Genomic DNA, 23,470 nt, shown 5'->3' with positions numbered 1-23,470 from the left:
GATACATGGATGCTCATTATGTGAATAAATCAGCCCTTCATGAGAGACCTAGATAACTTTGAGAATAACTAATGAATAAATACATAAATGTTCATCTTTAGAAGTTAGATAAATATATTTATACACATGAATTAGCCCTACTTACTTAAACAAAGCTTCAGCTTCTCATCATCCGAGTAGTCTGCACCTATACCAAAATTTCAATCCAAAAGACAGCTGGAAAAAGCTGTCCTTGAGATTATGAGGATGCTTAGCTTTGGCACCTACATGATAGTGAGCAAAATTGCATCATGACAAAGTTAAATCAAGGCGTAAAAGCAAACTTGATATTCAAATTCAACACAGGCAAACTCTGAATACAAGCTTAGATTTTCACCAGCTACCTAAGTGCTTGACATAAAAACAACATGCTGTCAATTGGTGTTGCATCTTAATTACTCTATACAACAAATTATTATACATACAATACAAGAGCAGTTTAGCTATTTTGCGAGTTCTTTTTTGTTTTGTTTATTGTTTATTTAACTAATTCGAAACCTTTAAGTACAACCTAAAGTAGACTATGTCTTAAAGATACTTCCCCATACATTATCAGCATAGACTATAGGCAAAAAGATACACTACAAAAGGTGCACATGCTCAGGGAAGGAAAAAAGTCTCCAACAAAAGAAACCAAGTTCTTAGCTCCTTGATTGGCTAACTAATCTGCAACTTGATTAGCTGAGTGAGGATCACAAGAGGAGCACCCCACCTTACTAGCAACATCTAGAATTGTCACAAAGCCAACTATCGAACTTCCATGAGATACTTTAAGATTAAAGAAAGCATTCAGAGATTGACTTAGGCTTTCTATTTTCTCCTCCATTAAACAAGCATGGCTTTTTTCTACACTGCTCAGACTTGCATTTATGTACTAATTGGGATGAAGAGAAACTACTGTACATCTTTCACATATTTAAAAACACATTTAACACTTTCCTAGGTAAGTAGGAATCTGGAAGATAGGTGGAACACATAGATAAAGAAGACAAGTATTTACTTATACAGATTCTAGTGCCCCTGCATGTTTTTAATTTTAATATTTATTTTCAATTTATGTGAGACAATGGAAAAACTCATAAATGAGATTCTAACTCTATAATCAATGAAGTATCTTCATAAAATATAAGTGTGTTTATATATATTGACACTGAATCTTTCATGTGCTAATATTGAAATTCTTGTGGCACATAATCTTCTAGTTCTTTCGATTTGTACACATAATATGGGAAAGATAAAAACCGATTCTTGACATGATATACGTTTTGACAACCATGCTCCCACCTAACATTTTGAGCTGGTAATCAATTTCAAGACTCTGGGCACTCACTGATCCAGGAAGAAAACTAGAATGTGAAAAGTTGGAAACCTTGTGATAAGGACAAAAATATAGCAAAATAATCTTTAGGAAGGGAGGGGGTGGTTGTGTTGGGAGCAGTGTAAGAGGGCCATATCCGATGAGTTTTGAGTTATTGAAAGTTGAAACAGATGGATGCAAAGGAAAAGGACTATTGTCATATCAAGCATCAAGAATCAGGAGTCCCAAAGAATAGTTCATCAAAATGCTGTGAAACTTGCAAACAGTAAACAAATTGAACCATATGCTACAAGATCAAGATCCATGCACTTAACAGAAAAGTCAAAAATAATTTGGAATTTTAATTCCAAAATACATGGGAATCTTTTTATAATATATAATGTAGTGGTACTTGTGAATGAACCTATCCCATGCTAAGTGTATATCTCAATACATGATAAGGAAGAGATCTAGAACATCATTCAATGTGATGGACATGTACCAATATTGCATAATTTGCAGTTATGAATTTTTGTATTATATAATGATTGAAAATTGAAGAATAATTTAACAAACCTCTTGATATAGCTTTTGGAATTGCTTAGTAGTCATCATCATCAGAGTACTCGCCAAGACTGTCTTGCTCATAGATTTGATATTCTCCATCGCTGGTGTCAGCATCTTGCACTTCACCACCACCTGCTTTTGTGAATGAGAAGCTACCAAAAAGCCCTTGCAAATAGTCCCTTGAGATGTTCTCTGCATCTAGATCTAGGATATATATAGAAAATCCAAATGATGATCGGAGAGTATTAACAGATCTTTCCACAATTTTCTACAAGTATTAGTTTTATCCAAAAACCTATTTCCAGACAAGCTTCAGCAAGTTTGATTTCATACATGCTAAAGCAATGGAAAATCATGGCCAACAATGTCTCATGAGTTTTCAACCAGTCCAGTTTCGAGTGGCAAACTACACTGTTCTAGGAATGATAATCCTTTAAATGTGGCCATTTAAAGTAAAGAAAAGGAAGAATTCCTACCACATTATATCTTTACCACCTTTTTCAATCCATTTAAAAAGGTGCTGCTAGACCAAATTGTTAAATGGTGAAATTTTCCCAGACCTAGAAACACCATTTCTTGTTTTAAAGGTATGATTTCAACAAAAACATGAAAATGGAAAGTTTCAAGGATACATGAACGTGATTGCAAAGAATCTTCATCATCCTCACCAACCTACAACAGACCACATTGTTCAACATTAAAAAAAATAAGGTAGCATATAGAGTTTTTTTTTTTTGATAAGTAAGCCAGAATTGTATTAAACCAGAGGCAAAAAGTCACACTGCATACAGGGAGTATACAAGGCAGCTAAGGCCTCACAAGCAAAAAGGAAAGCCAAAAGAGCCCAATTAAGAAACATAAGATCAGAACATAGAGCAGTCATACAATTACCATATCTAGTGCCTCATATGCATCCAATTCCTCTTCACCATTCTCAGCCTCCATTTCATCTTCCTCATCATCATCCACATCATTGGGTTCCTCTTTATCTTTGTCACCTTCCAGTTCTACATCATTAAATTTAATTAACAGTATGAAACATGAAATTTTGGCTCCTGGAAGTGGGAAGGAATCCTACAGCGGAGCTCATAATTTTTTTTTGTTATTGTAGTTACTGAAATGAAAAAAAAAAGACCAAAACTTGGAAGCTGGAGAGTTTTCATTATTGGAATAATTTAAACTCTGAGAATTAATTGGAAAAGCTCGTGGAAAAAGTCAGGAACCAGCTTTTATAACTGTTCAGCAAGATTTTTAGGAATAATCTAGAGTAAAAACAAAAAAAAAAGATGAGGAATCAACAAAGGGCTAATGCATGTTAGAGAAAAAAAAAACATATTCATCATCGGGATTATTCAAATAATTTGAAAAGCATATATGACAGATATAACTTTGAAAAATCTTAAAACAAATTAAAGACATTTAAAAAAATAAAAAAATTGAAAACAATTCACAAAGGAAGATCAAATAAGGTTTAAAAAGGGTCAGCATACTAAGGTACTAGTAAAAAAACCACCAAGCCTTTGAGGCTTGGATCAAGTGGTAAAGGGAAGGGTTAGGATATGGAAGGTTCTAGGTTCAAATCCCAACAGGGATTAAAAAATTTATAAAAATAAAAATAAAAATGTTACCTATAAAAAGATAAAGAAAAAAAAAAATCTAAGCAACTAAGAGATTTGGGTTTAAATTGAAACCTTTATTGACTTCTTGGATCCCCTCTTCATTGGGTCTCAAGTTGTTTTCATATATGTGCATCCTCTTTGACTTCTCAAATCGATCAGAAGCAGATTTCAGTAAGTATTCTGCACTTGTTTCAGGGCATATTGATAGGAACCTCACCATGACACATAACCTCAAGCTCTCCAGCACACGATATGAGAACCATCCTGTAGCACCCTGCAAACAGATTAATGTTAAAATCCACACCAAGTAGACAGCATCAAAGTCTTAGAATCAGAAATGTATATCAGATTGCAGATGCTCAACAAGACATTATTGTCACAAAATTAAGTCAACTTCATTTATGCCCCACTGCAGTAACAAGAAACACCAGTTAGACCTTCTATTTCAAATTTTCAGATTTACAAAAAACCCCATCCATCAAACAGCAAATAGTTTTGTTAATGGAAATTGTCAATATCATAAAAGAAGTTTCTAAATACCAAAACAACCCTCATTTTAATTTAATGACAGCTCTACAAAAGAGCAGCCATGGCTACCCTTCTTCCTCACTTTTTCATTCCCCTTCCCCTTACTCAGGAAACACACACATATGCACAAAAAGAAGGAGAACAAACTGCCTATGTAGCCATGACTGTGGACAATTATGGGCATACATGGCAAAGGGTACACACAGTGAAAGGATAACTAAAATGAGAATAAAAGAAAAGAGAGAGAGAGAGAGAGAGAGAGAGAGAGAGAGAGAGAGAGAGAGATAAGTTGATTGGAATGAATTAAAAAATTAATTGGATTGAATAAAAATGTTTCTGATTGATTTTTTTTTTAAAGTGAGTTTTTCTTGGATTAGGATTTTATAAAAGAAGAAGATATTCTGATGTTATAGTTGGGGGTGTTTTGAATCATTAATGGCATCAGCATAAGATGTTTCCAAAAGAAAGCATTGTTCCTTTAATGTTTGTGTGAATGTACAACACAGCTCTGCATGAGAAACTGACAGTGCAGGTCGTCTGCTTTAAAGGCTTTCTTATCTCTTGTTGAATGTAATCATCAGCAAGTTCAAACAACTGCAATGATGTATGGCACTTATAAGGAAATACTCGAAATGAGCATATATCCTCCCATCTCTGCTTCAACCTGAATTAAATAAAAAAGAAGTAAAAGTATCAGAATTTTGCAGCAATTTTTGGAAAATTGCACAAGTACCTATGACCCATAAAGCTAGAAGCATAAACCTTATTCAGTGAATGGTATAATCATGAGGTTCATGATGAACAACCAGAAGACAATACAAAGCAAGAGTAAGTTCACATAAAACAACACTTATTTATCGTTTAAACATTATGCCTGAATGTCGATGAGGAATAACCAATAGTTAAAGAGGAGCAAAACAAGTCCAGAGCAGAAAGAAATCCCAAAGTTTCAGAACAAAAAAATTCTACAAAATGCAATGCAGAATTTGTATCATTATTATCAAACCTCAAGTGATAGTACAGAATTAAAGAAGATGGTGATCATGACAGATCTGAGAAGGGAAATCTCTAGCTTCTTTCAGCAGCTTTATTCTCATATGAGGTTCATTGTCCTGGGATTGAGAATGGGGTCTTCAAGCAGATTGATGATGATTTTATTTTATTTGTTGATAAGTAATATTTTTTTTCTTTCCCCTTTTATCCCTATTGAGACTTGAACCCGGAATCTCCCACAATTACCACTTGAGCCAAGCCTCAAGAGCCAAGTGGATTGGTGATGATGATAGAGAAGTTTCGGAGAAATTTTTTAGCGAGATGAGGTTTTGGCTGCTCTTTCTAATTTGGGAAGGGATAAAGCCCCAAGTCCAGCTGATCTCATAATGGCAATTTGGCGGCATGGTTGCGACCTTGTGTGGAGGGATTTGATGGGCATTTACAGGATTTCCACTCTTATGGGTCTTCAAAAAGGAGTTTGAATGCTACTTTTCTGGTGTTGATTCCCATAAGAAGGATGTGACGAAGGAAATTAAGGATGTTGTGTCAATGGAAGCTTTAATGCAAACAATGTTCAAAAACACAAAGATAAAATGATTCACACAAAGGTACACAAGGTTTTAACATGATTCGGCCAAACATTCTACTATACTATAGCGGATATTATAGATGATAGAAACCGGATTCAACAATTGGGTTTTCCAAAACATTCCATATTTCCCCACTCCTTATATCTACACCCTAAACCACAAGCTCCCTCACTCCACCGGGTGTCTCCCATTCTTCCCCTCATGATCTAGAATACTTGTAGAGATATTCCTAATAGCCTTTTTTATTCTATAAGGAAATCTAATATAACAATAACATATCAATTTAAGAAATATTCTTTACAAAAAGGAATCTATTTTAATTAGTAATTTGAAACATTTTCCAACAATCTCCACCTTGGATCAAATTCCATTGAGGTAGTCTTCCATCTCTCCTGATACACCTTTTTGTATCACATTCCTACAAGAGAACAATCGACTTTACCTTCAACTAAAGTTCCTTTTGTCATCCTCTTGTGTGCTCTATTCTTTTTAGTTCTTCTAGAAATCTTCAACCCATGCTCTAATACCAATTATTATGTCAACAGAAGCTTTAATGAAAACAATTTTTGTTCAAGAATACAAAAATAAAATAATCCACACAAAGGTACACTAAGTTTTAATGCGGTTCGACCAAACATGTCTACATCCATGGATGATAGAGAACCATTTCATTATTGCCTAGAGAATATTATAAGGGATAGAAACCAAATATAACTATTGGGTTCCTGAAACATCCCATGTTTCCCCGCTTCTCGTATCTACACCTTGAACCATCGACTCCCTCACTCCACCAAGTTTTTCCCATTCTTCCTCACATATTTATCTATCTTGTATAGTTTTTACAAGTCTACCTCCATCTCATAATTTTTTTCCCCTTATGATCTAGAATATTTATAGAGATATTTCTAATAACTTTCCTTATTCTATAAAGAAATAACAAATTTACAATAACTTATCAACTTAGGAAATATTCTATACAATATTTTTTACAAAAAGGAAATTTTTTTTTCGTTGATAAGAGAATGTATTAAAAAGTGCTAAAAGTGCACAAGCGTACACGGGACATATACAAAGTACACTTGGCAAAACAATGAAAGAGGGAACACACAAAAAATACTCCCTCCCTCATTTGAGCCCCAACCAATCTAAGAAGTCAACCATATTTGTATACCCACTGCCTATATTCACCTTAATCCACATAGAGAGATTGTTAAGGAAAATATTCTTTAGCCTTTCATTAGACACTTCCCCACAATCAAAGAGTCTCTTATTTCTTTCCTTCCAAATCGTCCAAAAAATGCAAGAAGGAGCGGCTCTCCAAGTCTTAATACACCTTCTATCTACAAAAGCGTTATGCCACCCTAGGAGAGTGTCCCTAACCGACTCAGATAAAACCCACCAAACACCAAAAATAAAATTCTCGCCTTACCACAATGAAGGAGGATATGATCAATGGACTCCAACTCCTCTTTGCACAAAGCACTCCTGTTAGCCAACTTCCATCATCTTCTTTGAAATTATCCAACGTTCAAAACCTTTTCCCAACAAGCCTCCCAAGTTAAGAAACTCACTTTCACACGGATCCACGAATTCCAAATTATCTTTAAAGGGAAAGGGTTGGTATGATCTATCTCCAACAAAGAGTAAAGCTCTCTTACAAAGAAGACCCCTTTATTATCTTCCTTCCACACTACTCTATCCTCCTCCTTCCTTTTCACTATCTATCCTTGGAGCTTAGAAAGGAACCTCTCCATAGGACCAACTCCTAATCATTCAAATTCCTAACAAAATGAAAGTTCCAATTTCCTCCTTCCCCACTTTGCTCCCAAAAATACTCATGCCTCCTTTGAAATAGAAAGAGCAAACAAGGAAGGGAAAATCTCACATAAGGGTTGCTTACTGCACCATTTATCTTTCTAGAACTTCACTCTATTCCCATTACCCACTTTGAAGGAAATATTCGTATTAAAAAACTCTTAATGCTTCCCAATCTCTTTCCAAACCCCAGCCCCATAGGGCTCTCTGAACACTCCTGACCTCCAACCCGCTTCTTCCTACCCAAACTTTCCTTTATGATTGTCTTCCACAACAAATCTCTTTCACTAGAAAAGCACTAACAATTTTTGCAAAGAAGGGCCTTACTAAGCAAAAAAAGAGAGTGAACACCTAGTCCTCCTTTCAATTTTGCTTTACAAACAGAAGACCACTTGACTAAGTGCATTTTGTTTTCTAAGGCTCCTCCTCCCCAAAAAGAAAATCCCTTTGAATCTTCTCCAATCTCAACCTAACAATTTTTGGGATGGTGAACAAAGACATAAAATAGATCAATAAACTAGCAAGAGTACTGCAAAGTAAAGTGAGTCTTCCCCCTTTTGAGAGGTATTGTCTCTTCCATAACAAAAGCCTCTTATGAAATCGTTCTTCAACCCCATCCCAAACCACCACCAACTTGTGAAAAGCTCCCAGGGAAGCCCTAAGTAAGAAGAAGGCAACTTTCCCACCTTGCACCTAAAGGAATATATACTAGTTAAAAATTTGAAACACTTCCTAACAAAGGATTTTAGTTCGTTAGTTTGGTGGGTAGTTTGTACAAGCTTCTAACCAAAGTCCTAGGAAACAAGCTTAGGAAAGATATTAGCAAGGTGGTCTTAGAAATTTAGAACGCCTTTTTTGAGGAAGACAAATTACAAATGCAATCCTTGAGGCCATTGACTCTAGATCCAAAAGCCTAAATCCTAAGGTAGTATGCAAGCTGGAATGTTGGGAAATATACAACCATGTAAATTGAGATTGTTTACTTCTAGTTTGAACAACATTGGGTCTAGGCAAAAATGGATTAGTTGGATCAAATTTTGCCTAACTGTTCTCTCTCTGTGTTCATTAATGGAACTCCTAGTATTCTTTTCAAAGCTCTAGAGGCTTAAGAGGATCCCCTTTCTCCTAATTTATTCATTCTAGTAATGGAGGCTTCGATTTGTTTTGCTCATCTTTTATTTTGCATATTTTTTTTTGATAGATAAACACAGATAAATTGTATTAAAAAGAGGGAAGCAAGAAGGCAACCCGAAGCATACAGGAAGTATACACGAGAGGCCCCAAAAAACCAAAAGCACAAGGAATCAAACACTCACCAACCCTCAATTAGAGCCCAACCAATCTACAAAATTAATTAAGGAGTGGGGCTCTCCATCTAAACACGACTTAGTCCAAGAGAAGAGATTACAAACGAAAGAGGTTTTCAATCTTTGGATCGACAAAGCCTCATTGTCAAAAGCTATCCTATTTCTTGCTTTCCACAACGTCCAAAATAAACAAAGGGGGGCTGCCCGCCAAATCTTCCCACGCTTCTTATCTACAAAGGAATCAGACCAACCAAGAAGAATGTCTTTAACTGTGAGTTGAAGAACCCAATTAACCCTAAACATCGTAAACATAAGATTCCACAACACCTTCGCCTTGGGGCAATGAATAAGGATGTGGTTAATAGTCTCCTCATCGTCACAACATAAAAAGCATCTGTTTGCTAGAGACCAGCCCCTCCTTTTGAGATGATCTTGGGTTAGGACCTTCCCCCAAGAAGCTTCCCAAGCAAAAAAACCCACCTTAGTAGGCACGCAAGGGCTCCATATGATTCTCCACGGAAACGGGACTGCACCACCAGAATCCAAAGTATTGTACAGGGATTTTACAGAGAAACTCCCATTCTTAGATGCATTCCACACCACACTATCCTCCATCCCAACATTGAGCCTCTTTCCTTGAAGGACCGAAAGGAGACTCGCCACCGCCTCCAGCTCCCAGTCATTAAAAGACCTAGAGAAACAAGGATTCCATCCCCCTGCATCCCCCATATAATCCCAACAATCCTCTACCCACGCATCTTGGGAAACAGCAAAGGCAAACAGAGAAGGAAAAGCCTCACAAAGGGGAGTGTTTCCACACCAAATGTCCTTCCAAAATTTCACCTTTCTACCATCCCCTACAGTGAAGGAAACGTTTTTAAACAACAGAACGCCTTCCTTTCTAATTTCCTTCCACAACCCCACCCCATAGCCTTCCCTAACCTCACAAGAGATCCACCCTCCTTCTTCTTCCCCATACTTCGAGCTAATGACAAGTTTCCAAAAAGAATCACTTTCAGCCGCAAAGCGCCAGCTCCATTTACACAATAGGGCCCTATTAAGGATAGAAAATTTTCTGATCCCCAATCCACCCTTCATTTTATGAGAGCGCACCACATCTCAATTTACAAGGTGAGGCCTCTTCTCCAACGCACCCCCTCCCCAAAGGAAATCCCTTTGGATCTTCTCAAGCCTCAATCTTACAACTCTTGGAATACGCATCAAGGACATAAGATAAATTGGCATGCTAGCCAAAGTGCTCCGAATGAGAGTGAGTCTCCCCCCCTTAGAAATAAACTGCCTCTTCCATAGAGCGAGTCTCTTCCTCATTCTTTCTTCCACACCATCCCACACAACCACCGATTTGTGAGGAGCACCAAGAGGCAGCCCCAAGTAAGTGGAGGGAAGAGAACCCACTTTGCAGCCCAACTCAGAAGCCAAGACTTCAGCATTCTCAACACTTCCCACCGGCAGAATTTCACTCTTTTCCAAGTTAATATTCAGCCCAGAAATGGCTTCAAACCACATTAAGAGCCAGCTAAGAACAGCCATTTGGTCTTGGGAGTCCTTGCAAAAGACCAGCGTATCATCCGCAAATAATAAATGAGATACTTGAATCCCATTTCCACCCCTTCCCCTTAGTTTGCATCCGGAAAGAAAGCCCCCCCTAACCGCTTTGTTAATGAGGCAGCTTAAGGCCTCCATTCCTAAGACAAACAAGTAGGGGGAAATGGGGTCCCCTTGCCTTAACCCTCGAGTGCTCTGGAAGAAACCCACTGGCGACCCGTTAATCATAACTGAGAAAGAGGCAGTGGAGATGCACCACCTGATCCAGCCGGCCCACTTCTCCCCAAATCCCATTTTTTGCATCACTAACATCAGAAAATCCCAGTTAATATGGTCATAGGCCTTCTCTAGGTCCAGCTTGCATAACAGACCAGCTTCATCCCCTTTCAGCATCGAGTCTATGGCCTCGTTAGCAATTAACGCTGCGTCAAGGATTTGCCTTCCTTCAACAAAGGCATTTTGGGCCGAAGACACCACCTTACCCACTACTTTCTTCAGCCTATTGGCTAGAACCTTGGCGAGAATCTTATACAGACCACCCACCAAGCTGATTGGTCTATAGTCACGTAAATCCTCAGCCCCACCTTTCTTGGGGACTAAAACCAGAAACGTGGAGTTGAGACTTCTAACGAATTTTCCCCTCTCAAAAAAATCCTTAAAGAAGCCCATAATTTCGTCTTTGACGAAATCCCAACAAAACTGCCAGAAGGCAATGGGAAATCCATCCGGTCCAGGAGCCTTGTCCCCATTTAGCTCCGAAAGGGCCAGATACACCTCTTCCACAGAGAACATTTCCTCCAGCCTGGCAGCCTCCTCTCTACCAATACTATCAAACTCCAAACTGCTCATACTCGGGTGCCAGCCACCAGGATCCGATAACAGATCCTGATAGGCCCTCACCACTCCCCTTTGAATATCTTGCTCGTCTGACAGCCAAACACCTCTGACTTTAATCTTTTTCAAACAATTCCTTCTACTGTTAGAGTTCGCCATCTTATGAAAGAACCCCGTGTTCTTATCTCCTTCCTTCAGCCATATTTGTCTTGATTTCTGCCTCCACGAGATTTCCTCCATAATCGCCCACTTTTTAAACTCCTCCTTGGCCTCCTTTCTCGCCTCTAACTCCTGCTCGTTTAACGTTCTCTGCCTCTCCTGATCATCCCAGAAAGAAACTCTGCCCAAAGCCATCCTCAAATTTTCTCCCACTTTACCAAAGACTTCCTTATTCCAACTCTTCAGCTTAACTTTTAAAGCCTTTAGTTTTTCTAAGAGAACAAAGCTATAAGAACCACTGCAATTAAAACCTTGCCACCAGCCCCTCAGAAGCTCCTTAAATCCCTCCTCCTTCAGCCACATATTCTCAAAACGGAAAGGGATGGGACCTCTCCTAACACCACCCCCATCTAAGAGGATCGGGAAATGGTCAGACACAGGCCTTGGGAGAGTGCACTGAGACACTCCACTAAAATGGTTTTCCCAATCCTCCGAAATCAGGAAGCGATCCAATCTCGACCAGGATTGGCCATTTAACCCCCCACTCCACGTATAAGGACCCCCCTGAAGAGGCATATCTCTTAAAGCCAACTCATCTAGCACCTCTGAAAACCTTCTCATAGGACCAGATAGTCTTCCAACTCTACTCCGTTCACTGGGAAATCTAATAACATTGAAGTCTCCACCGATGCACCAGGGATCAGTCCACAAACCTCGGATAGCACCTAACTCTTCCCAAAAAATTTCTCTAAACCTTTTCATAGTAGGTCCGTAGACCCCTGTGAAGAACCACATAAACCCATCCTCGCAAATCTTAAATCGACACGAGATTGAGAAGATACCCACTTCCAGGCCTACAAGCTCCAGAACTCTCTTATCCCAGAAAACCACCACCCCTCCAGCTGCCCCTCTTGCATCCACAGCTCCCCAACCTAAGAATCTTCCCACACCAAGACTGTGAATAACTCCTTGGGACATTTCTTGGATTTTGGTCTCCTGCAAGCACACCAAATCCACCTTTTGAGATCTAATTAGGGCCTTGATAACCTTCCTTTTGCTTCTGTCATTGGCCCCTCTGACATTCCATGAAAGAATCTTTAGCTTCATCTAACTGTCGAGATTCTAACCCCTCCTTCTTTGACCACTGATTTCTCCTTTCTTGCCCCAGTATAATTGATAGACCACTCAAGTTTTTTCAATTCCCTATCAAACTTAGTGGTCCCTGACGTGCCCTTCTTCAGATTTTGCTCTCTTCTTCTCTTAGTCCTTAGGAGCAAGTTCAGAACTTCCCCTTCAAACCCGTCCGTGGAGAAGCCCAAGAATTTGCTAAACCTTGCCAGGTAACTGTCGTCCCATCGGCACCCATCCATCTCCTGAAACATCCCCTCAAACTCCCCCCCCGGTCCTTCTCCAGCCACTTGCTTCTCACCCTCAGAGACTATCACTCCCTTGCTACCATCAGCCAAAATAATACTCAATGGAGTCTGCTCCTCTTCGTTGCCCTCAGGAAGCAAAACACCAGTGGTCCCCTCATTCGTCGTCGCCCGCCCGAAAGAAGAGGAAGAAGGAGAAGAGAGATCCCGACCCCCCAAAGGAATATGGCAGAGATTGACATACCTGGAGGCCTCTTCGCAAAGAGCTGCGTCAGTCAGAAACCCCCGATCCATCATCTGAGAGGAAACACGCGCCGACGAGCCTCGCGGCAGCCCGACGAGGGGATCGACTTCTCCTCTTGCGTCTTGACTAACACCCCTGGAGATGGGAAACGACTGCATAAACTGAGCCCTAGGGAGAGAGTAAGGGGTCTCGAAACCATCAGAGACCTCATCTAACAGGGCCCCAGCTTGGATCGGCCCACCGGCCTCACCCGACAACCCCTCACTTAAGGAGCAGGGATTGGGCCTTGGACCCCGGCCCAAATCCATCCTATTAGAAACTTGGGCTTCCCCACAGCAGAGACCTGAAGGGCCAGAGCTCATGCTTGGGCCTGCCAGCCCCCTTCCGCAGTTGACCAAACTGATGGGAGAGGACTCCCTACCCCTTCCCACTAGGACGGCTTGGCCACCAGCCCATCTCCTCTCAACAGTCCCATCTGCAGAGGCTTCAACAGAGGGAAAGAGAGTTTTTTCTCCATTACACGCCACGTCTCGTGCCTCCACCTGCAGCCCCAACTGCTCCATCCCCAACTGCTCCATCCCCTTCCTTTGACTCCCACAGCAAGCCACCCGGAGAGGCACATCAGCTTCTTCACCTGCCCTTAACCCGCCCTTCCCGGAGGAGCTTCCCGCCGGAACCACCTGCGAAAACCAGGGAGCAGACTCCCACCATAGATGAAGGGCAAAGCACCCCGTCCCCAAAGCAATATGAACTGAGCTCGGGACCTCCCAATCCACACGCTTCACCAAAATCCTCGCCCATTGCAGCTCAGACATGGATTTGGTACCTTCATCCACTGCTATAAATCCTCCGCACCCATCTCCAATACTTTTAAACACCTCAAAACACCAGAAATGGAGCGGGAGCCCGACCACCCTCACCCATGTCTCTACGGCATTGGGATTCTTTAAGGAACACCCCACCTCCGGATTCCATTTGTCCAGGATAAGCCAATTATCCTTAAGGCTTCTTTTGCCTCTGGCCAAAACACGCTCAGCCTCTTGAGCCTGATCGAATTCGAACAACATAATACCCCTGCCCAACGCGGCAATCGACAACTTCCCCTTAACCTCCCAAGACTGACGGGTCCAACTCCTAACCAAATCCAACTCAGGTGGAGGAACTGAAACAGAACCCCATCTCCCTATTAGACAATGTTTCAGATGCTCTAGTCTACCACGCACCTCATTTTCCCCTACCTCTAACCACACTGACTCACCCGCCCTTCTCGGTGACGAATTAACAGCTTCTGCAAAAGACTTCATTTCCACCCCCTTTTCCTTCCACTGAACCTTCAGGACTCCCTTCGGCTTCACCGGAAACTCTGGCACATTGGATATCTTTAATCCTTCTGTCGGAGTCACTCCAAGACCTCTCAACCTCACAGCCAAAGAGTTCCATCCACTGGCCTGACCCTTCCCTTCAGGGAAGATAATGCTGTATCTTTTTGCTTCCATATCTCGAACAGAGCATAGGATGAACCTCCCAGCCTTGTTCAACCGACGCTCCATTCTAAACTTTCTGTTACCCTCCACCCATTCAATAGCCCATCTTTGATCATCCACCTCTCTACAACAGGTTTCAACGCCTTCCAAAAGACAACGAAGACTAGCCTCCCCAAATCTAATCCAAGACTCAAAACCCCTACTTCTCTCCCAAATGCAGCCTTTCAACCTCCCACCCAACTCCTCAATCACAATCTCAAACCACTTAGACTCCACCACAAACCGACTACTACCTCCCCTTAGCACCATTTCACCGTGGTTTTTTACACATGGCACTACTTGATTGCATATGAGACTATTGTTTTGTGAGGCTGAGGGAATAATTGTTACACATAATTTGGGTGTTGTGGTTTTAAGTAGTCCTGGACTCAAAAGATTAGTTTAATGAAAAGTGAGCTTATTTCGGTAGGAAATGTGAGGAAGGTGGAGTTGTTAGCCACCAGACTGGGATGCAGAATAAGCAGTTTGCCCTCTAATTATCTGGGCTTGCCTCTTGGCGCAAAATTCAAGTCCTCAGTTTAGGCCAAGGAAGGGTTTAAAAAGTGGCTGACAACTTGGAAAAGACAAGTTTTGTCTAAGGATGACAAAATGGAATTGTTGAAAAGCACTCTCCTAATCTCTCAATCTATTACTTGTAGCCTTCTGTTATCCTAAGAAGGTGTGATGTAACCTAGAAGGGGCCCTTTTGGGCTATGAAGGTTCAGGCATCAGAAGTTTTGAAGAGAGATTGGAGTATGATAAATTGTTGTCTTTGTAAACAAGATAGAATCAATAGAGCACATTCTCATCCATTGTAATCCAGCTTCTATTTTCTGCTCTTCGGTTCTCCCCCAATTTAGCACGGTGTGGGTTCTGCTCCATCCAGTAAGAGAAGTATTGCTTATGTGACATGACAATTTTTTTGGAAACAAATGCAGACTAATTTGGAGTATGACTTCTTTATGTTTGTTTTGGACCAGTGATACCCAAACTCTTCAACTTCACTTAATATACCTGTGTTGACATTACAAAACTGTGATTCTCTGCATCCCTTGTATATTATCTGTGTGCATGGGATTGTACCCCTTTTTTTTGCGATGAGCTCTTATTATATTACAATTTTTCTAGTTTACGAAAAAGAAGAAAATTAATAAAATGCTTACTTTCTCAATTATTATAGAGAAACAAACCAAAATTTGTTGTCAAAAGCCATATATTCAATTAAAGCATTCACTCCCCTCACAATAATGACCAATTCTCAAAACTATTCTCAATAACACGCTGTTTGGCCATCTTTGTAACCATCCAATTTAACACATATTTCAGCCACCTTATTTGTTACCTATTGGGTTGCTTCTAGGTATTCCCCAATTTGCCCATCTTCAGTCACTTGTCTTCCTATTCACACCCATTTCAAAACTAATCTTATGAATGTTCTGCCTAAAAATCACCAATACTCTTCTTGAAAAAATGAAAACAAGCCAGTCTTCTCTTCAACAACCCTGTCTTTAGTGAAAGCACAAACCAACCAAAGCAACCTCTGCTACTAAATACAAGGAGACAATTTGGATTGAAACTGTTGATTGAGGACTACAGGTTATAAGGAGACATCAGGAATACTGAAGGTGGGAATTAATGTAACTGTGGTCCCTATATAAAATAAAAATATTGTGGAACTTTCATATTTGTCTGACAACTTTTCCTTCTACTTTAACTAATATTTCAAATGTGTGAAAACTGAAAACATAATATTCTATTAGTTACAGAAAAAACAAATCACAATTTCTAAAACCAAGGATAATCAAGGGAAGAACCTGCCAAAGAGAAGGAAAATTTAGTTTACACCTTAGCAACAAAAAAGCATCCATAAAACACCATGTGTTTTTTTACACGTGAAAACAATAATAATAGACACAAAATTTTAAAAATTAAAAACAAACAAACAAACAAACAAAATAAAACAAAACAAAATTGCTCCATCTTTACTCCTTGATTTAAAGCACCAAAATCATTTAGCAAAAAATCCATAACTGTATTTCTAAACTACTGATTGAATGGGGAGGAGAAATAAAACGATAAAACCGTAAGGAAATTCCAATCAAACACTACAGAGTATTAACATGTTCATAACTGAAGTTAACAGCATCATGAATTCTCCATTAACATACTAATGAGCACCTGTACTGGCCAATGCACTACCAGAAAGCATGTGACTTTTTAATATGCATCAAAATACAAATTGCAGGACAAACTCCATTTCTATGATGCTTGATCCTGAGGAGAAGACTTTGGACCTATAAAACCCTGCTTGGCACACCGTTTGGAAAACTTGAAAGAATTTTTGACAAATAAAACTTTTTTATCCTATTTTTAGCTAGCCCTTTGAGTTGAACACATTAGGGCTTAAAAGCACTTCCAATAAAGTTATAACACATTAGTTTTTTACCAGAAGGAATGCAAGAAACTAGTACTTAAGAAAAAATTTCATATGGATGTTTATTTTTTTAATCTCAAAGTCATCCATATTAATAGTCCTAAAGATTTAGTGATGAACACTAACAAATCTCTTTTCAGTAAGTTCTTCCATGTAAAGATCTTTTTAAAGGACTTCATCAGAAGCTACAACTACACAAAACCGAGCTTTAGTCTACTGTTGAGTCTACACAAAATCATCAATAAGGTTCCTGCTGATAACCATATTTGTGAGGTGCTCCCTAACACCATCTCTCCCACTCAAGGGGACTTGGTTAAGGGTACACAAGTAATAGATGCTGTGTTGATGGCTAATGAAATCCTTGACTAGAAAAGACACTATGATGAGGAAGAAATGGTGCGCAAAATGATTCTTAGATGGCCCATATTCATATTGAATGGGATTTTCTAGATCATGTCATAGTACCTCAATGTTTTGGTTGGAAATGGTGTAACTAGATAAGTGATTGCCTCTCTTTGGCTAGCTTTTCCATTCTCTTTGGATTAAGGCTGCTAAGCTACCAATTTGACCCAAAATTTGAAGCTATAAAGTAGTTGGCCAATAATGCATATCAAGCTTATTTGGGATTTAGCCCTAACACCCTACTTTAGAGAGAGTAATCTTATTTTTTGCTCTTGCACATCAACTTAATAAATTGAGGGAAATAAAACATTTGTGAGGTTCAAACTCATCACCTCCATAAAGAATTTTGTTGGCCATGTTAGCATCACAATGAATTTTGTTTGAACTACCATTAGGATGAAGCGTAGTCATTGAATTCAAGTCTAGATCACATTAAATGATAAAGAACAGTACAAAATTTTATTATCTGAAAAAGGCAAATGATTTGTAAAAGAAAACTTACCCATTGGCTGCATTAGCATCACAATAACTTCGTAAGGATGGTGGTACTCGAAAATCTATTCTCTGATATCTGCCAAAGCATGTCTTCAAAAAGTAAGCATCAATCAAATAAAGAGTCCCAAAGCCTTCTCTAATTCAGATAAATACTTAAAAAGTGTAATCATAAAACAAATAACCTGTAACAAATACATATATTATTCAGTAACAAATAACAGAGTAAACTATATCATGAATCACTATTATAGCATCAAGGTGATTGTTTTTTTTTTTGATAAGTAAGAAGAAAGTATATTAATCAAAAAGAGGAAACACCAAAAAGTCAGTGCCCTCGAAGTATACAGGGAGTATACACACCACCTTCCCTAACTAGGAACCTATCCAGTCTAAAAAACTTACAAGAGAATAAGGGCTCTCTACTAAGGAAACCCTGACCCAAGACCAAAGATTACTTAAAAAATAATATTTCAACCTTTGAAGCGAGAGTTCCTCATTCCCAAACGCTATTCTATTCCTCTCCTTCCATACTGACCAAAAAATACATAAAGGAGCCATTTACCAAGCCCTCTTGCGCCTTTTCCCCACAAACCCTCCATTCCATCCAAGAAGGGCTGCCATCACTATACACGAAAGAGTTCAAGATACACCAAAAAGGGAGAAAAGAAGGTTCCACAGGACCCGCGTCTTGACACAATGAAGTAAGAGATGATCCACTGATTCTGCTTCGGATAGACAAAGAAAGCACCTATTTGCCAAAGAGAACCCCCTTCTTGAAGTTGCTCCAAAGTTAAGACTTTACCCCAAGACGCCTCCCAAGCAAAGAAAGCTACCTTTGGAGGCACTCTTACCCTCCAAACTCTTTCGCTAGGGAACATAGAAGATCCCCCCCTCTCCAACATAGAATAAAGAGACTTAACTGTGAAAGCACCATCATTTGAAGTTGTCCAAATCACTTTATCTTCCTCCTCCCTTTGAACCCTAAATGCATGGATATTCTATAACAAACACTCCACCAAATCGATCTCCCAATCATTAAATGCCCTTGCAAAAAGAGAAGTCCAACCATCCTCATCTCCAACAGGGTTCCAAACCTCCGAAACCCAAGCATTCTTAGACATGGACATGGAGAAAAGAGAGGAGAAGGACTCACAAAGTGGCCCATCTCCGCACCACTTGTCTTTCCAGAATCTCACTCTTTGCCCATTACCCACATGGTAAGCTAACCTGCCATCTAACAACCACCACTTCTTCCTAATTGCTTTCCAAAGTCCAACACCGTTTCTCCCAATTACGTCCCGAGTACGCCATCCCCCCTCCTCTTCGCCATACTTGAGGCTAATTACACGCCTCCACAACGCCTCTCTCTCATTAGCATACCTCCAATTCCACTTGCACAAAAAAACATTATTCATTAAAGCTAAATTTCTCACACCTAGCCCACCTTTCTTTTTTACCAAGCAAACCAAGTTCCATCTGACAAGGTGATGTTTTTGAACAAGAGCTCCCCCACCCCACAGAAAATCCCTCTGAATCTTCTCCAATCTCAACCTCACTTTTCTTGGCAAGTAGAAGAGAGACATAAAGTAAATAGGCATGCTAGAAAGAGTGCTTCTGATTAGGGTGAATCTCCCCCCTTCAGATATATACAGCCTCTTCCACATAGCAAGCCTTTTGCAAAAATGCTCTTCAACCCCATCCCACACAACCAATGAATTGAAAGGTGCCCCTAAAGGCAATCCTAGATAACAAGAAGGAAGCTCACCCACTTTACAACCCAACTCCAAGGCCAATCCCTTTATAATATGCACCCTTCCTATCGAGATCAACTCACTCTTCTCTAAGTTGATTCTCAACCTTGAACACGCCTCAAACCACATGAGAAGCCAACTTAGATAAGTCATCTGATCTAAAGACTCCTCACAAAATACCAATGTGTCGTCCGCAAATAACAAATGCAAGATTTGAAACCCCTCACCCCTCTTACCACTCACCCTCCACCCAGATAAGTAGCCCCCACTAATAGCCCTTCTCAGCATACTACTAAACACTTCCATGGCTATCACAAACAAGTAAGGGGATAAGGGATCTCCTTGTCTCAACCCCCTCGAGCTTTGAAAAAAACCAGATAGAGAACCATTAATTAAAACGGAGAATTTCACTGTGGCGATGCACCAATCTATCCACTTTATCCATCTCTCCCCAAAACCCATCTTTTTAAGAACTGCCAACAAGAAGCTCCAACTAACATGATCATAAGCCTTCTCTATATCCAACTTGCATAACACCCCTCCAACATTGTCTTTCAACCTTGAGTCCACAGCCTCGTTTGCAATCAAAACTGCATCCAAAATCTGTCTACCTTCCACAAAGGCATTTTGGGACTCCGAAATCACTTTCCCCATCACCTTTTTAATTCTATTGGCCAACAACTTGTAAAGGTTGCCTACAAGGCTAATATGTCTGAAATCTTTCAGATCTTCTACCCCTCCCTTCTTTGGAACTAAGACCAGGAAAGTTGCATTCAAAGATTTAACAAATCTGCCCCTCTCATGAAATTCCCTGAAAAAACCCATTATCTCAATCTTCACTACGTCCCAACAAAACAGCCAAAAAGCCATGGTAAAGCCATTCGGACCAGGGGCTTTATCCTTGCCTAAATCTGAAAGTGCCGCGAACACTTTTCCTTCCGCAAAAGGGATCTCCAACCCCTCAGCCTCATTGCTAGCTAATCTCATGAAGGACAGCCCCTCAACACCAGGACACCACCCCCCTTCTTCGTACAACTTTTTAAACGCCCCCACCACATTATTTTTTAAATCAATCTCCTCCGTATGCCAACAGTCATCCACTTTCAACTTGGACAACCAATTTCTTCTGCTATGCACATTCGCCATCCTATGAAAGAATCTAATGTTATTGTCCCCCTCCTTCAACCACAGTTCCCTAGACCTTTGTCTCCAAGAAATTTCTTCCCTCAACACCCAAGTCTTATAAGCCTCCTTAGCCTCCTTCCTTGCTTCACAATCCTCCAAACTCAGAGTTGAATGTTTCTCCAATTCATCCCAGAACTCCACCTGACTAAGAGCTTCACTCTTCTTAGTATCAATTAAACCAAAGACTTCTTTATTCCAAGTCTTTAGAAACTCTTTTAAGGCTCTTAATTTTGCATCCAGAACAAAGCTGAAAGACCTGGTAAAAGATAAACTCCCCCACCACTTCTTCATCTGATCCATGAACCCCTTTTCCTCTAGCCACATGTTCTTAAATCTAAACGGTGAAGGACCCCTCTTCAAACCTCCACCTTCTAGAAGAATGGGAAAATGATCAGAAACTGGTCTAGCAAGGATCCCTTGCACAGCCCCATTGAACATCTTGTCCCAATCATCTATCACTAAGAACCTGTCAAGCCTAGACTGGGATTGGTTATTTAACCCGCCTTGCCATGTAAAAGGACCCCCCTATAATGGATAGTCCCTTATGTCACGGACTTAGTCGTTCACTAAGCTCGTGCGGCACTTAGACAAGCCAAGACGCTTGATCTTGCTAAGTCAGCCTTGCTCCCCAATGCTTAGCTTGCTAGGCTAAGACACTTGCAACTCAAAAGCTTAAGAAGCTTGGTAGGCAACTCCTTAAAGAATGGAAGCTTTATTATCTCAAGAAAGCCTTTACAAGTGCTTGGATGCTCACTTGCTTGGTGCCTTGGCCAAATGAGGCCCTCACCTATTTATAGGCACCAATGGAACTCTCTAGAACCTTGGAGGGTTCCTTACAATTCATGAATATTCTAGAATGTCCTACACTATTCTAGAATATTCAAGAGACTTCTAGAATGTCCTACACTATTCTAGAATATTCAAGAGACTTCTAGAATGTCCTACACTATTCTAGAATATTCAAGAGACTTCTAGATTTCTCTAGAAAGCTTTGGACCCTTCTCATGCCTTCTACCATAGTGTAGAGTTGTGTGGACTTCTCTAGGCATTTCTAGAACCTTCCACACTCTTCCCACTAGTGGCTAAGTGTGGATGTCTCCAAGGGTCTCTAGAAGCTTCTCACCTCCTATATAAGCCATGGGGAGGGTCATTTGAAGCATCTTGTGACACTTAGCTCCAAATCCTCCACCACTTCTGTAAATCTCCTCATTGACGCAGAAAGCCCACCCCCCCTACTACGCTCCTCTGGGTATCTGACCAAATTGAAATCTCCCCCCACACACCAAGGATCTCTCCATAACCCTTTTATTGACCCAAGCTCCTCCCAAAAATCCTCTCTATCCCTACTGCACACCGACCCATAAACTCCAGTGAACACCCACCTCAGCCCATCCACGCTATTCTTAAACTGACATGATACTGTAAACATCCCTTCTTCCACCTCCAACAATTCAACCACTATGTTGTCCCAAAACACCAGAACACCTCCAGCTGCCCCCCTTAAGTTTATTGCTCTCCAGTCAAGATGTCTTCTCACCCCAAGACTGCGGACAAGCCCCGCACTCATATCCTTGATTTTAGTTTCCTACAGGCACACCACATCCACTTTATTGGATTTTATGACAGACTTAATGACTTTTCTCTTATCACTATCGTTTGCTCCTCTGACATTCCATGATAAAATCCTTATCTTCATTTGCACCCCAATCCAGAAGCCCCTCCAAACTTGCCTGCATTGGTAGCCACTCTAGCTCTTTTATAGCTTACTGTCCATTCCAGCTTCTTCAATTCCCTACTGGATTTTGAAGCCGAAGACTTCGTCTTTGTATACTCCCTGTCCTGGCTCTTTTGTTCAATTCTCCTCCTCATTCTCCTCAAAAGGTACAAATTTCCTCCTCAAACCCAATTGTCGACATACCCAAACAGCGACTGAACTTCGCAAGGCAGCTGGAGCTCCATCCTTCCTCTCCCTCCACCTCTTCCAGTTGAAGGGCCATCGACTCCGCTAATGAACTTTCTAAATCCACTCCAAAAGGAACTATAGCTAGCTCAGACCCACTTGCACCGCCACCCGCCTCCCGCGGAGACAAGTTCCACCCTTCACGGGCCGAGAAGACTTCCAACCTCTCTTCCCCCCAAGGAGCCTTACTCCTTGCTCCTTCCGCTGCCCCAAACATCCCACTGGAAATCCCCTCATTCCCCATCCCAGCACCATCGAGCCCCAAGAATGGAGTAGAAGGAGAAGAAACCCCAAGCCCCCATGAGAGAATAGGGAGTTTGAGGTGAAAGGGGTACTTGGATGCTTCGTTCAAAAGTGCTTTGTCGGTGAGCTTCAGACTACCAAGAGACGAAACCTTGTCGCCGACGACTCCCACAGCCAGGAGCTCCTACTCTAACCCCGCATTAATCCCGACAAACTCAAAGGGAGCCCTAGGAGGGACGGGCTCCCCAAAATGACCCAGATGGGCCTTAGGAATAAAAGGCCCAAAAGGCTCCTCTGGCTCCTTTCCCTAGCCCGGAACCGCAGAGCTTAAGGAAGAAAGGCCCTCGGCCCAACCCGTTACACCATTTAAAAGCGGCCCACACACGCCTTTTGAAGGCACCCAACAACCAAACTTAGGCCCAGGCCCACTCACTGAGGAGCCCGCTGCAAGAGTTACTGTCATCCTTCCCCTTACACCGTCAGCAGTCCTTAGACCACTGCCACACGCCACCTGCACATCTGACCCCTTGTTTTGAAATTCAAATT

At 40.8% G+C, this 23,470-nt stretch overlaps 1 protein-coding gene across 2 annotated transcripts in view; it reads right to left on the bottom strand.

The window, feature by feature from the left end:
• The window catches only part of LOC100247425 (uncharacterized), a 38,367-nt gene that overhangs the window by 304 nt on the left and 14,593 nt on the right, over positions 1-23,470 (bottom strand). The window contains exons 9-15 of one of the 2 annotated variants that reach the window (XR_785908.3): positions 17,793-17,861; positions 4,576-4,714; positions 3,595-3,796; positions 2,795-2,910; positions 2,536-2,575; positions 1,913-2,107; positions 146-263 (exon numbers count right to left, since the gene is read on the bottom strand). Coding sequence is in view for 1 of the 2 variants with exons in the window: in XM_010652447.3 (XP_010650749.1) it covers positions 1,938-2,107; positions 2,536-2,575; positions 2,795-2,910; positions 3,595-3,796; positions 4,576-4,714; positions 17,793-17,861 (736 nt within the window). In the remaining variant the exon portion in view is untranslated. Of the gene's footprint in view, positions 1-16; positions 264-1,912; positions 2,108-2,535; positions 2,576-2,794; positions 2,911-3,594; positions 3,797-4,575; positions 4,715-17,792; positions 17,862-23,470 lie in introns of those variants that run through there. The other variant, XM_010652447.3, reaches the window with a different exon arrangement.

Source organism: Vitis vinifera, chromosome 5, assembly GCF_030704535.1.
Source record: "Vitis vinifera cultivar Pinot Noir 40024 chromosome 5, ASM3070453v1".
NCBI lineage: Eukaryota > Viridiplantae > Streptophyta > Magnoliopsida > Vitales > Vitaceae > Vitis > Vitis vinifera.
The sequence above is the reverse complement of the archived record's forward strand: the minus strand, read 5'-3'. Positions and strand labels throughout refer to the sequence as shown.